Source organism: Scyliorhinus torazame, chromosome 8, assembly GCF_047496885.1.
Source record: "Scyliorhinus torazame isolate Kashiwa2021f chromosome 8, sScyTor2.1, whole genome shotgun sequence".
Taxonomy (NCBI): domain Eukaryota; kingdom Metazoa; phylum Chordata; class Chondrichthyes; order Carcharhiniformes; family Scyliorhinidae; genus Scyliorhinus; species Scyliorhinus torazame.
The window spans coordinates 48,090,304-48,106,181 of record NC_092714.1 but is presented as its reverse complement, the minus strand read 5'-3'; the positions used below and the strand labels follow the sequence as shown (position 1 = coordinate 48,106,181).

Genomic DNA, 15,878 nt, shown 5'->3' with positions numbered 1-15,878 from the left:
CTCATTGAAGTTTAGAAGAATGTGAGACAATCTTATTCAGGCACATAGGCCCATAACATCCTGGTTCCCCAATCGCAATTAGGGGGTATCCCAATGATGCTCTGGGGAATCCCTCTAGGAAAACCCATGTAAGGGTTTACTTGGCAATTACCCAAAAGTGCTAACTCCCTCTGGATAATTGCACTGAGCTGGGAACCAACTGACCAAAGGTGAATCTCTAACTTTGGATGGTTATGGTTCTGACAGTTTTACCCAGATAGTTACTCTGAAAGAGTTAGAGGAAAAAAAATAATTTCTAACTCAGAAACTGTTTTTAAAAAACAGACCCAGCCTTGCAAAGGGTATGCCCCACACGCGTGACCACCCAGAGAATCCATTGCAAACCCCCTCCCCAACCATAGAATTCTCAGGGGTCTTGACAGAGTAGATACTAAGAGGTTGTTTCCCCTTATGGGAGAGTCTAGAACCAAAGAGAATAATCTTAAAGAAAAGGGTGGCCCATGTAATACAGAGATGAGGAGGAATTTCTTCTCTCAGGATAGTGAATCGGTGGAATTTGCGGCACGGTAGCACAGTGATTAGCACCGCTGCTTCACAGCGCCATGGTCCCAGGTTCAGTTCCCGGCTTTTCACAGCTGCTTTATCAATAATGCGACTCCTCAGATAGAGGCAGTTTGTGTCCATGTAGAGCAAGACGTACACAATAGTCAATCTTAGCTGATAAGTGCACGGTAGCTAGCACTGTTGCTTCACAGCGCCAGGGACCTGGGTTCGATTCCCAACTTGAGTCACTTAAGCGGAGTCTGCACAATCTCCCTGTATCTGCAAGGGTTTCCTCCGGGTGCTCTCGTTTCCTTCCACTAGTCCCAAAAGACGTGCTTGTTAGATGAATTGGACATTCTGAATTCTCCCTCAGTGTACCCGAGCAGGCGCCGGAGTGTGGCGACTAGGGGATTTTCACAGTAACTTCATTGTAGTGTTAATGTAAGCCTGCGTGTTTATTATTATTGCTACTGATGCACTGATTTTGGGGGGGCGCGAGTGAAATTAAACTACTGCAAGGAAAAGTGATACAATGTACTTAAGGTGTGAGAGTCTTAATTCATAATTTCAAATTGCTCTTGCCACCCATACTTCTCACCAGTAACTTTCTATAGACACTGTCTAGCCACAACCAAGTGTGGAAAACAACACCAAGGATAATTTCACAGTACCTCCCATATCCACAACCTGTACCATCTAAAGGAGAAGGACATAGTTTTGTGGGTACACCGCCAGCTCTAAGTTCCCCTTCAAGTCACGTACCACCCTGACTTGGAAATATATTGCCATTCTTTCATCGCATGTCGGTCAAAATCCTGGACGTCTCTATATAACCGCACCGTAGGTGTATCTACACCACGCAGCTTGCAGCGGTTCAAAAACGTGGCTCAACACCACCAACCGAGGGATGGGCAATAAAATGCTGACCTTGTCAACAATATCCTCATACCATGAATGAGTGAAAAAGGAACTTGCATTTTATATAGCAACTTCATGACCTCGGGATATCCCGATAGCTAATGAAGGACTTTTCAAGTGATTCACTACTGCAATAACGCAGTAGCCAATTTGCACACACTAAATGTTTAACAGAGTAATGAGAAATTAGCATTTAATTTGCTTTTCAGTGATTTCTTTTGATGGTTAAATGTTACACAAGACACTTGGAGATGTGTCCTGCTGTGACTGAGATGTGGCATTATTGCATTCACCTGGGAGGGCCTTCGTTTAATGTATCATCCATAAACTGCATCTCCAACGCTACAGCACTCCCTTAGGACTGCATCAAACCACATTCTATACTCTGAAAAGTGAGGTTTGAACCTATGGCCTTTTGACTCGCAGGCTACCACTGAGCAAAAGGTGATGAGTATATTCTGACAGTTCAAGGCTACAGAGCTGTCACTGGGTTTTCTTTACCAGACAGTGCTGACCCAAGAGTTCTCAGTGATGCTGAGGTGCATTAGGGTGGCACGGTAGCACAGTGGCTTCACAGTGCCAGGGTCCCAGGTTCGATTCCCAGCTTGGGTCACCATCTGTGCAGAGTCTGCACTTTCTCCCCGTGTCTGCGTGGGTTTCCTCCGAGTGCTCCGTTTTCCTCCCACAAGTCCCGAAAGATGTGCTTGTTAGGTAATTTAGACATTCTGAGTTCTCCCTCTGAACCCAAACAGGTGCCGGAATGTGGCGACTAGGGGCCTTTCACAGTAACTTCATTGCAGTGTTAATGCAAGCCGACTTGTGACAATAAAGATTATTATTATTATTATTTGTGGCACTATCTCTAATATATCCCAATTCGTGAAGTATTCCATATCCAATTCAAAATATTCCTGCAAAACTTATGTTGCATTGTGTGGCAATATTCTACAATTTGTAATTTTATAACAACTTTAAAAAATATATTATTCTTCTTTTCAGGTGATGGTTGCGGACATACTGTTCTTGGCCCAGAGAGTGGAACATTTGCATCAATAAATTATCCCCAAACCTACCCCAATAACACTGTTTGTGAGTGGGAGATACGAGTACAGCCCAGTCAGAGGATAATTTTTAGATTTGGGGATTTTGATATTGAAGACTCTACCTCTTGCCACTTGAGCTACTTAAGACTGTATAATGGAATTGGCCCAGGCCGAAGCGAAATTGGTAAGTAATTTATATTAATTGTCGGTTATCTAAGAATGACACTCAATATCTGGAGTATACTGAGGATGTACTATTGTGTGATTGGAAAGCCTGTACAGTTTCATTCTAATTGGGACTCAGTCAAGGCATCAAAACGATGAAAGTTTTTCAAGGTCGAAGTTACTGTGAGCAAGATTATCCTTATGAATGTGACATCTCATTGCATTCTTCAACGCTGTTCCAATGAAGGAGCTAACCATTTATGTTTAAAAATGGATTAATATCATCACCAAAATAGCCGATAAAGGAATTATGAGAGTGCATTATGCATGTCGACAGTAAAATTTCAGAATTATCTAACCCTAATATTAAAACCTGATTTGTTCAAAGATGTCATCCTCGTCCATATGTAACTCCATTGCAGTGTTAATGTGAGCTTACTTGTGACAATAAAGATTATTATTATATGTAATACTCTTGATTTTTAGTTCAGAACAGGGCTGTGACTTTGGGGTGCAAATCGATACCTTGAACTAGTTGCTGTGGCAACCTTTATTTCTCCTTCCTTCCCCTGCATGTACTAGGGTAGACTATAGCACTGAATGTTACGGAGAAATAGACAGACAGCCACAACTGGGATCTTCAAAGGACCTGGCTTAGTGTGATGATAGAGGGGATGTAAATGTAGAATGCTGAAATGAATGTCAGCTAAGTGGAATGTCAGCCAAGTGTTGCAAAACAATGGTTGGCCAATATCCAGCCCCCTGGAGGTGACCTCATAGCATTATCCTAAGTGTGCTTTGAGAGGCTTTACATCCAAATTGCAATACATGGTTTGCACTCCTTGAAGTTCTCCTAGGCACAAACTGCAGTAAACTGAATTGATTAATTATATGTCAATCTTCAGTATAAGTCAGTTACTTAGCACAGAAGAATGGATTCTCATATGTCTCTTCCCAGGCTTTGAAAAATGCGGGAATTCCATGCCGCATTCCTGCAAATTCTGAGTGGTATTTATCATGTGTGCATTACATGCAGGAACCTTGCTTCACTTCTTATCAACAAAGCAGAGCTTCTGATTCCAGCACTGATGTTATCAGTTATGTCCAGAATTAGGGTAGAGGCAACCAAGACCGTTATTCATTTAAAAATTGAATAGCTCACTGCAGGGCTGCTGAGGTGGAAGCAGATGAGGAATCACAGCTGGAAAAGTAGATGAAAGCACTAACTTATTTTTACTCTTTAAAAGGTGGTGATAGTTATAATTCATTTGCAGTTAGCTCTTTTAACATATTGCAAATTTGGTTACTCCACTAGTACAATTAATTAAGATGTGGAGATGCCGGCGTTGGACTGGGGTGAGTACACAGTACGAAGTCTTACAACACCAGGTTAAAGTCCAACAGGTTTGTTTCGATGTCACTAGCTTTCGGAGCGCTGCTCCTTCCTCAGGTGAATGAAGAGGTCTGTTCCAGAAACACATATATAGACAAATTCAAAGATGCCAAACAATGCTAGGAATGCGAGCATTAGCAGGTGATTAAATCTTTACAGATCCAGAGATGGGGTAACCCCAGGTTAAAGAGGTGTGAATTGTCTCAAGCCAGGACAGTTGGTAGGATTTCGCAGGCCAGGTGGTGGGGGATGAATGTAATGTGACATGAATCCCAGGTCCCGGTTGAGGCCGCACTCATGTGTGCGGAACTTGGCTATAAGTTTCTGCTCGGCGATTCTGCGTTGTCGCGGGTCCTGAAGGCCGCCTTGGAGAACGCTTACCCGGAGATCAGAGGCTGAATGCCCTTGACTGCTGAAGAGTTCCCCGACTGGAAGGGAACATTCCTGCCTGGTGATTGTTGCGCGATGTCCGTTCATTCGTTGTCGCAGCGTCTGCATGGTCTCGCCAATGTACCACGCTTCGGGACATCCTTTCCTGCAGCGTGTGAGGTAGACAACGTTGGCCGAGTCGCACGAGTATGTACCGCGTACCTGGTGGGTGGTGTTCTCACGTGTAATAGTGGTATCCATGTCGATGATCTGGCACGTCTTGCAGAGATTGCCATGACAGGGTTGTGTGGTGTCGTGGTCACTGTTCTGAAGACTGGGTAGTTTGCTGCACACAATGGTTCGTTTGAGGTTGCGCGGTTGTTTGAAGGCAAGTTCCTAGCATTGTTTGGCATCTTTGAATTTGTCTATATATGTGTTTCTGGAACAGACCTCTTCATTCACCTGAGGAAGGAGCAGCGCTCCGAAAGCTAGTGACATCGAAACAAACCTGTTGGACTTTAACCTGGTGTTGTAAGACTTCGTACAATTAATTAAAATGGTGGCCACTCACTTCTAACCTTTCAAAAGCTGCCCGTGAAGATCTAGTGATCTCCTTGCTGTGGAATTCCAGGGTCATTCCTGTGGTCATTTCCAGGGTGTCTGGCTCACCTGTGCTGCAGATAGGAGTGAAGGCGGATATCTTTGCCTTTGCCTGCTTAATAGGCCGGAGACAAGTTCTGCTTGGGTGGAGATCTCTACTCCACCCAGTGCCCCAGTCTGGCAGGGTGACCTCATGTCGTTCCTACATTTGGAGAAGATAAAGTACACCATTAGGGGACCAGTGGGAGGGTTCTACCTAAGATGGCAACCATTCAGTTCCTTTTAGTTTAGTTGTCTTCTTGATTGTTGGTTGTGTTCTTTTTGCACTGTAATTTGAAGCAACTGTTTTATGTTATTCTGTTGATAATGAAAAAGCTTTCAATAAAAAGATTTATAAAATCGATTTAACTCTTTGGACGAATAGGATCAAAGAATTGTGGGGAGGGCAAGGCAGGAACAGCCTATTGAGTTAGATGATCAACTATGAGTATAATGAATGGCGGAGCGGGCTCGAAAGGCTGAATGACCTCCTGCTGCTCCTATTTTCTATGTAATGCAAAATCTAGACCAATATTTTAGGGGGATTTGCTCAGAATTCTTTGGTGCCTATTCTATATGCTGAAATCCGGTTGACCATTCGCCTGGGAACTGGGTGGCACACTTGGTCAGTACATTCTTAATTGTCTATAAAGCAGGAATCTTCTGCTAAATAAGGTTCTGAATTCTAAATAATATTTTGTTCAACAATGTTAAATTGTGTGATTTTGAATTAAGCAGTTCCAAATAACACACTAGGCACTTTTGTTTGAAAAGTGATTTGAACCAGGGGGAACCGAGTATACATAATCTTGTCTAAACAGCTGACATTTCCTCATTCTGCAACACTAGTTGGTAATGGATGACCATAACATAGTGGATGAGAGCTGAGCAAAAACAAAATACTGTGGGTCCTAGAAATCTGAAACAAAAACAGAAAATGCTTGGAAAATTCAGCAGGTCCTCATTGATGGCAGTGGTTGTGGATTTGGAAGGTGCTGTCTTAAGGAGCCTTGGTGACTTTGTGCAGTGCATTTTGTCTATGGTACGCACTGCTGACACTGCATTGGTGGAGGAGGGAGTGAATGTTTGTGCAAGGGGTAGCAATCAAGCGGGCTTCTTTGTACTTTATGGTGTTGAGCTTCTTGAATGTTGTTGGCGCTGCACTCATCCAGGCAAAGCAAGATTATTCCATCACACTCCTGACTTGTGCCTTGTAGACAGTGGACAGACTTTGGGAAGTCAGGAGGTGAGTTATTTGCCAGACGATTCCTAGCCTCTGACCTGTTGTTGTAGCCACAGTACTTATATGGCTAGTCCAAATAAGTTTCTGGTCAATGGTAACCCCCAAGATGTTGATAGTGGGGGATTCTGTGATGGCAATGCTGTTTAATGTCAAGGCTGAATTCTCTTTTGTTGGAGATGGTCATTGTCTGGCACATAATGTGGTGTGAATGTAACTTGGCACTTGTCAGCCCAAGCCTGGATATTGTCCAGGTCTTGCTGCATTTGCACGTGGCCGTCTTCAGTATCTGAGGAGTCACAAATGATGCTGAACGTTGTGTAATCATCTGTGAACACCTCCACTTCTGTCCTTTTGATGAAAGGAAGGTCATTGATGATGCAGCTGAAGATGGTTGGGCTTTGGACAATAACCTGAGGAACTCCTGCAGTGACATCCTGGGATTGAAATGATTGACCTCCAACAACCACAACCATTTCCTTTGTGCTAGATATGACTCGAACCAGTGGGGAATCTTTCCTGTGATTCCCATTGACTCAGTTTTGCTCCGGCTTCATGATGCCACATAGTCAAATATGGCCTGAATGTCAAGGGCAGTCTCTTGCCTAACCTATGGACTTCAGGTACTTTGCCTATGTTTGAACCAAGGCTGTAATGAGGTCAGGATCTGAGTGGCTCTGGCAGAATCTAAACTGAGCGTCAGTGAGCATGTTATTGCGAAGTAAATGTCACTTAATAGCTCTGTTAATGACCCCTTCCATCACTTTACTAATAATTGAAAGTAGATTGATAGGATGGTAATTGGCCAGGTTGGGTTTGTCCTGCTGCTTGTACAGGACGTAACTGGGCAATTTTCCACATTGCTGAGTAGATGTCAGTGTTGTTGCTGTACTAAAACAACTTGGCTAGAGGTATAGCAGGTTCTTGAGCACATGTCTTCAGCACTATTGCCAGAATATTATCAGGGCTAACCTTTGCAGTATTCGGTGACATCGGCCCTTTCTTGATATCATGCGGGGTGAATCAAATTGGCTGAAGCTTGGCATCCATGATGCTGGGGACCTCTGGAGAGGGCCATAAGACCTATGAATACAAGTAGGCCATTTGGCCCATCAAGTCTGCTCCGCCATTCAATGAGGTCACGACTGATCTGATATGATAATCCTCAACTCCGCTTCCCGCCTTATTCCCATAACTCTTGATTCTATTATTGATTAAAAATCTGCCTATCGCAACCTTGAACATACTTAATGACCCACCTCTACAGCCCTTTGCAAGATTTCCACAGATTCACTACCCTCTGAGAGAAGAAATTACTCCTCATCTTGTCTTAAATGGGTGACTGCCTTCTCTTAGATTATGCCCTATGGTCTTAGACTCTCATACAAAACGGAACAACCTCTCAGCATCTACCTTGTCAAGCCCCCTGAGAATCTCCTATGTGGCTCAAAGACTGGTGTGGGAGAAGTGGGTTTTGGTTTGTGGGGCACTGGCATCAGTACTGGAAAATATGGGACTGTGCTGTAGGGAAGGCCTACATCTGAACCGGGCTGAGACCAGTGTTCTTGCAAACTGCATAACTGGGAAGTAGAGAGGGCTTTAAACTAAATAGAGGGGGGGGGGGGGGGGGGGGGGGGGGGCGGGGGCGGGGGGGGGGATGGTTCTGGCAAGGGGTTACATAGGCTTACAAAGCAAAACGATATGGCAGCATTGCAAGGCAGCAGTTGGGTAATGATGCCCAGAGTGTGACAGGAAGGGACTGTGTGTACAAACATAAATAAATAGCAACAAATGGGGTCAAAAGGGGGAAAATATGGCAAAAATGCAAAATTAATGGCTCTGAAATGCACGTAGTATTCAGCACCAAAATAAAAGATTAGCACAAATTCGGGCTTATGGGTATGATCTTATAGCCATTATAGAGACGTGGTTACAAGGAGATAAAAGCTTGAATGAAATATTCAATGATATGTGACTTTCCATAAGGACAGGCAGGAAGGAAAGGGTGGTGGGGTAGCTTTGTTAGTACGAAATCGAATAAGTACAATAACGAGAAATCATCTTGGAACGGAAGATGTAGAATCCATGTGGTGGAGTTAAGAAACAAAAAGGGGAAGAAGACAAAAGACACTTGTGAGAGTAGTCTATAAGACCCCCCCCCCCCCCCCCCCCCCCCAATCCCAAAGAGTAGCTATACTGTAGGACGGAGAATAAATCAGGCGACAATGTGGGCATGTAAAAAAGACAGTACATTAATCAAAGGTGACTTTAATCTTCATGTGGATTAGGAAAATCAAATTGGCAGAAGTAGTCATGAGGAAGAATTCATAGAGTGTATTCAGGACAGTTTCCTAGTACGATATGTTGTGGATCCAACCAGGGATCAGACTATTTTGGATCTGGTAATGTGCAATGATGCTGGTTTAACATACAATCTCATGGTTAATTTATCCGCTTCCTAGAATCCTTCTTCCTCACTGGGATATATCTTTGTTGTGAGACATGAACTATTTTTATAAATGTCTGTCATTGCTGGTCAACCGTCTTTTCTGCTAAACTCCTTTCCCAGTCTACTCCAGCCAACTCTACCCTCATTCCTTTGTAATTACCCGTATTTAAGTTTAGCACCGTTGTTTCTGACCCAAGTTTCTCACATTCAAAATGAATGCTAAATTCTACCTTGTTATGTTCACTGTTTCTGAGGTCATCTTTTACTCAGTGATTGTTTATTAAACTGGCTTCATTACATATTACCCGATATAGCCGCAATAGAGTTGAGGAGAAATTCTTTCTCTTGGAGGGTTTTGTGACTTTGAACCTCTCTGCCTTTGAAGGAGGGTATTACCATCCCAGACCAGACCCCAATATATGCTAGGATACCAGACAGGAATACCAATCACTTTTTAATTTGTAAAACTATGAGGAAAGAATACTCCACTCCAGGAGTATGTCCATGCAAAATAGGGTATGGTATACTAAAACAAATTTTATTATTATCACATTTTTAAACTACCTTCAGAGCCACAGAAATATAGCTTACAAGTTCAACCATGCTTAACCATAAAAATAAATAACTCCTATTTTTAAAATACATTTAGAGTACCCAACTATATTTTCCAATTAAGGGGCAATTTAGTGTGGCCAATCCACCTAACCTGCACATTCTTGAGTTGTGTGGGTGAAACCCATGCAGACACGGAGAGAATGTGCAAACTCCACACAGACAGGAAACACTTTAACTCCTAACTGCTATCTTCTTTGTCTCCAATCAAACAAAACCCACTTTTAAATAGGGCTAATAAACACAGGATTACTTGCTAGCCTCTGGATAATGAATTCCTTTAATAGTATAATCTTTATTAGTGTCAAAGTAGGCTTACATTAACACTGCAATGAAGTTACTTGGGTCACTGTCTGTGCGGAGTCTGCACGTTCTCCCCGTGTCTGCGTGAGTTTCCTCCGGGTGCTCAGGTTTCCTCCCACAAGTCCCGAAAGATGTGTTTGTTAGGTGAATTGGACATTCTGAATTCTCCCTCAGTGTACCCGACCAGGCCCTGGAGTGTGGCGATTAGGGGCTTTTCATAGTAACTTCATTGCAGTTTTAATGTAAGCCTTATATTGACACTGTTAAAGGTTATTATTATTTAAAAGACTCTGTGGAGAGAGAGAGAAAACCTATAAGGAAACAGCCTGCAGATTTTTGTCTGTGTCAGACTAGTGCTTTACCTGACAGCCTTTTACAGAAGCTACTGTTCAGCTCTCAGCCAAAACTGTCTAAACCCAAAACTGACTGCTGCAGCCCTGGCTACTCTCATTACTGCATCACCTTTATCCCACTCAAATCCCATGACCTAATTAATTAAGTTTAAACACAATGGGTAGGATTCTCTGTCCCGCTGCACCAATTTTCTGGTGCGGCGTACCCCGCCGATTCCTACATTCTTAAATTCCTACATTCATCGCAGTGAATATTTTAAGGCTGGGGTAGATCATAAGACCATAATACATAGGAGCAGAATTAGGCCACTCAGCCCATGGAGTCTGTTCCGCCATTCAATCATGGCTGATATGTTTCTCATCCCCATTCTCCTGCCTTCTCCCCATAACCCCTGACCCCCTTACTAATCAAGAACCTATCTATCTCTCTCTTAAAGATACTCAATGACTTGGCCTCCACAGCCTTCTGCAGTAATGAGTTCCACAGATTCACCACCCTCTGGCTGAAGAAATTCCTCCTCATCTCAGTTTTAAAGGATTGTCCGTTCAGTCTTGAGGCTGTGCCCCCGGGTTCTAGTTTCTCCTACTTGTGGAAAAGTCCTCTCCACGTTCACTCTATCAAGGCCTCTCCGTATTCTGTAAGTTTCAATGAGATCCCACCTCATCCTTCTAAACTCAATAGATAGATTCTTATTAGGCAAGGGAATTAAACATTATCAGGGATAGATGGCAATGTGGAACTTGAAACACATACAGATCAGCCATGACCTTATTGAAAGGCGAGTAGGCTTAATGGTACAGAATCATCTACTTCTCCTATTTCTTATGCTTATATGTTATAGTATTTCAGCGGGAGCTGTTTAATTCCAGATTCATCCCTTCAGTGATCCTGTTCACTATGATGAGTTCAGTAAAGTCTGGAATTATTTGTTTGCCTGTGTTGTGCAGAAGTTGTTCCCCAATCCTCCGGTTTTGCATTATTTGATAAAAGTACAGCCTGGTGTAGCACTCGGTCCAGGTACAATTTGTGTTCAGTATTAAGCAGTAGATCTCAGCTGGGGCAACAGTTAAGGCACTACAATTAGCCTCCGCTAATAGGCAGTAATATTTCTGATCCTGGTTCTTTCCTCGAGTCCTGTGTTCGAAAAGTAGCTCTCCAGCAAACTCTGGATTGAGCTCTCCTTTGATGCCCTCTGTAATTAAACACTCTGCCAGCATTGTGTCAGAGCTCACACTTTTGGAATGTTTTCTTGGACGCGATACCTAATGCCAACTCAAAAGGCATGGAGAACTATACTGCAGAAAGAAGTCAATTCCTTTAGGAATGGAGGATAAAAAGTTTGGACAGGATGGTTGATGACCGCCTGCAGAACTGTTATTTATGTGTTTTTGAATGATCCCTCTGGGCAACTCTTTGGCCCAAACTCCAGACTTTGATCAGAACAAGCTAACAGAAAATAATTTCCACGTCGGGTTTCTAATCACTGCGGTGACTGCCAAAACTATTGCTTTATATCTATTCTGTGACTTATAACGCAATTGTTTCTTTCAAAGGTTGACTAATGTTTTGCTCATTTTCCAGATAAATATTGTGGACTTGGAATTCAGTGGGACAAGGTTATAGAAACAGAAAGCAATGAAGCTACTGTTCAGTTCATGAGTGGGACTCACGTCTCTGGCCGAGGGTTCCTTGCATCTTACTCTACGTCAAACGAATCAGGTATTGTGTGAGGAATACATGCTTCTCTGTCTCCTGTTTGAATAATTTCCAGGATATTCTCTCACTTATTGCCAACCCCGTTGTATGGATACCTCCACACTCGGCTCAGTTGTGATACAATCTCCAAATGATTTATTTCAGAAAACTAAAGGAATTCAGAAGTTTGGTGAATTAATGAGTGCTAAGAATGGTGGAATTCTGAACTGCAAAACAATAAATTTTACTTCAGGCAGCTCACAAAGTATCTATTTTAGAATGTTTGTAAATATGGTCTGCTGGCTTTGTGGCAGAATAGGATCTGAGGTGATAGATAGCAGCGTGCTGTCAGCTGCAGGTTACATTAGAACCACTATTAGATGGATCAAACAACATGATGTTGCAAGCATGTCATTTTCATTTGAGATCCAGTTGGAAAGTAAAGCCCACTGATTACAACCGAAATAGTTTAAACACGTATTATATAGAGGTCGGAATAGTGCTTGCCTTATTAGGTTTTATCACGTTAAAATGTCTCTCAAAGTGCTTTACAGATGTTCTTTTTAACATTGCATTGAAGTACTGTTACATCGGCAAACACAGTAACTATTTTGTGGCAGCAAAATATTCCGCAAGCAGCAATGAGTCAAGTAAACACATGGTGAGGGCGGCATGTGGCGCAGTGGTTAGCACTGGGACTGCGGCGCTGAGGACACGGGTTTGGATCCCAGCCCCGGGTCACTGTCCGTGTGCAGTTTGCACATTCTCCCCATGTCTGCGTGAGTTTCATCCCCACAACCCAAAGTTGTGCAGGTTAGGTGGATTGGCCATGCTAAATTGCTCCTGAATTGGGGGAAAAAAATAATTGAGTACTCTAAATTCATAAACAAAAAAGTAATTACATGGCGCATGATTCAGTAGCCTTGTCACGCCCGACCTGGTGTCAAGATGAGGCCGTTGAATCTCGCGAGGTTTATGATGCTCGAAACGTCTCGCCAGATTCAATGGAATCTCGCGAGACGTTGTGATCTGGATCTCGCTCTCACGGGGCAAACTCCAGATATGCATTTTAAATGAGCTGTGGGTGGGGGGTCCTTCGGGCGCTTGGAGATTGGAGCAATCTTTCAAAATGGCGCCCTGATCTTTGAGCAGCCGGTCTCGCTGGCGAGTTCAGCTCCCCACTGCAAAAACATTTCTAAATGTGGGCTAGACCGGGAATAGACTCCCCAAGGCCTAAGAAAATGATCAAGTGTAGGTGAATACCGGTCTGGATCTCACCCAAAAAGCCGTCGGGAAACACCCTGCCGAATCCGCCCAAAATGACAATTTCTTGGTTGAAGTTGAGACATTTTTAAAGTACATTTTTGAGGGAGTACTGTTGGCCAGGTCAATAACGAACGTTAACTAGGAATAGCTATCAAAAGACTGATCTGATTAACACTACAACTCTGTATGCTTCACCCAATGCCGGTGTTTATGTAGTTACATTGTGTACCTTGTGTTGTCCTATTATGTATTGTCTTTTTATTTTATTTTCATGTACTTAATGACCTGTTGAGATGCTCGCAGAAAAATACTTTTCACTGTACCTCGGTACACGTGACAATAATCCAATCCAATCCAATTGATGTTCTGTACCTATTCTGACTGACCATTTTTAACTTTATTTGCATCTCTTGGAATATTTTTTAATGCATTTCATAGGGCTTCTAATTTACTGGACAATTAATTCAAATGATCTGTTACTTTAATCTTTAGCGTGCAAGTTCTCATTTTGTAATGTTATTTACATTCCTTAATTGAGATTAATTAAATAATTCAAATTTATTTAGTTCAAAAAAAAACTTTGAATGATCATGAGTCGACTATATTCCATCTTTCATATGAAGTAATTGTTCCTCATGTTACATTGTGCTCTTTGTTTATTCAGTTTCTAATTGTGCACTTAGATTCTAAGCACTTTGTGGTCCCAAATCTCTAAGTGTTCTATTGCTCACGTAAATCCCTTGTCGGGTATCTCTGAGCAGAAAGTTCAACTCCTTGTGTGGATTATGGATCCCATGAAAGAATGCAGCAGGGGAACGGACCATAAGACATATGAGCAGAAGTTGATCACTCTGCCCATTGAGTCTGCTTCGCCATATAATCTGTAACTCCACTTTCCTGCCTTATACCCATAATCCTTGATTCCCTTACTGGTTAAAAATCTGTCTATCTCAACCTTGAACATACTTAATGGCCCAACCTCAGCAGTAAAGAATTCCACAGAACACTACCCTCTGAGAGAAGAAATTCCTCCTCAACTCTGTCTTAAATGGGCGACGGGGCAGCTCCATACTATGCTCTCTGGTTCTAGAGCATCACTCGCAATGCTGGATTGAGATGAGAGGTGGGAATGAAAAGAATCAGTGTCTTTTTGGCTTTAGCTAATCCAAGGAATAAGATCCTTAACTGATGGATTAACGACAAAGATGACCGCGCAGAAGGATGCAAATAATACTGTCTACTGCAATTTGATTTTTCTGGCCTTTCCATATCCCCTTGTGTTCTTCCTTTTCAAATGGGAATCCGGTTCCCTTTTAAATTATATTATAACCTTTGCCTCAATAGTCTTTTGTGATGAAGCGTTCCATGTTCTAATAGCCCTTTGCGTTGAAACAAATATTTTCACGTCAGTCAACTAACAATAATTATTAGTCTCTTCTCTTGTTGATCACCAAAAGCAACCTTTCAACTTTTACCCTCCTGAAACCTTTAAGCATTAAAAAAAATACCTTTCCCTTAATCGCCCCTGTCCACATTAACTTTAATATGGCTCTAAAATCCTTCATGTACGATGTGAACGCACTTGTCATGTACAAATTCTGTGACTCTTCCTTGCTTTTATCTAAAGTTCCCTTTGTGCAAACTAGCCTCCATCTGCCTTTTGCATGGTCATTTCCTGACCTGTACCTCAAGATCTTCCTCCATCCAGGTAACAATCTTACAGTTCAGGGTTATACCTGCATTCAATGTTCTTCTGACTAAAATGCCCTGCTTCACAGGTTTCTGGGGAAATGCTTATCTGTCACGTGCACTTGACATTCCCATAGTAACTGAAGTTTCTTATGGATTGTTGTGGAGCCTGCAGAATAAATTACACTCAAATTTATATTCTACACATTTTTAATACAACCCATTTTATTAATGGAATGTACAGTCACCGATCTGGAATGCACATCTGGTAGTGTTATCTATATGCTTTAATGACTCAGTATCTTGGGAGACCAGACATTTATTGTAAAGATTCTGGTGAATGCTATGCGAGTACTTGATTTTCTGCCAAACCATCGTCTGTCTTAACTTTGTGGATGATCCTTAACATGTTCGGGCTATGACTTTGATCAGGCATGTGTTCTGTACATTCCAATCAGATATCTAGCACGATCTTGTATTCATTTACAAGAATTGTAGTGTAGTCAGTACTCTTAAAACACAATCCTGATCACAAATGGGTAACTAGGTAGCAGTTGCTGATTGGAAAATTTTCAGAAGGTTAAATTGCACAAGCTAAACAGCATTGCTGCTGCTTTAAATAAATTCAAGAGATGTTACTTCTTCTGTAAGTGTCAGAATTTATTTCTAGGATTGGGGTGCGGGATAGGTGGAAGTGACTCGGACACGAAACATCTTCTGTGGTAATTTTCTGTTCCAATTTCAATGCATTCTTACTCTTGCCCTGCTATTACTCCTGTACTAACTCATCACAATTGATTTTCTTGCTTTTAAATTCTAATACAGTGAATTATCAAGTCCTGAGACAATTAAAACTAACCAAGGAAATAAAATAGATGTGAAGATTGTGATTGCACAGTATCTGTGCTAAGAGATGAGTGTACTTGTGGTCGACCACATCCTTTTACAGAGCCGCTGAGTTAGTTTCTCGTTGTGCTGTAACTGTAGCCACAATTACATGCTGTGTTGGACTTAACATAGCTGCTGAGATCCAGCTGGACTTTCTTCGCTCATATCTATTCCTTTCACATCTCCAGTTGTCTGATCAGCAGGCTTCTGATACGGCATCAGGTCAAAAATGATGTTACAGCAGCTGGGTCCACAGATAGAATGCATCGACATGTTATTAGTCACATACTGCAGTCTTCACAGGTGTCATAA

At 42.2% G+C, this 15,878-nt stretch overlaps 1 protein-coding gene across 3 annotated transcripts in view; it reads left to right on the top strand.

Moving 5' to 3' along the window:
* dcbld2 (discoidin, CUB and LCCL domain containing 2) overlaps positions 1-15,878 on the top strand; it is a 159,493-nt gene that overhangs the window by 25,425 nt on the left and 118,190 nt on the right. For all 3 annotated transcript variants that reach the window (XM_072513521.1, XM_072513520.1, XM_072513522.1), the window contains exons 2-3: positions 2,461-2,688; positions 11,610-11,747. In XM_072513521.1, the coding sequence (XP_072369622.1) occupies positions 2,461-2,688; positions 11,610-11,747 (366 nt within the window). The remainder of the gene's footprint in view (positions 1-2,460; positions 2,689-11,609; positions 11,748-15,878) is intronic.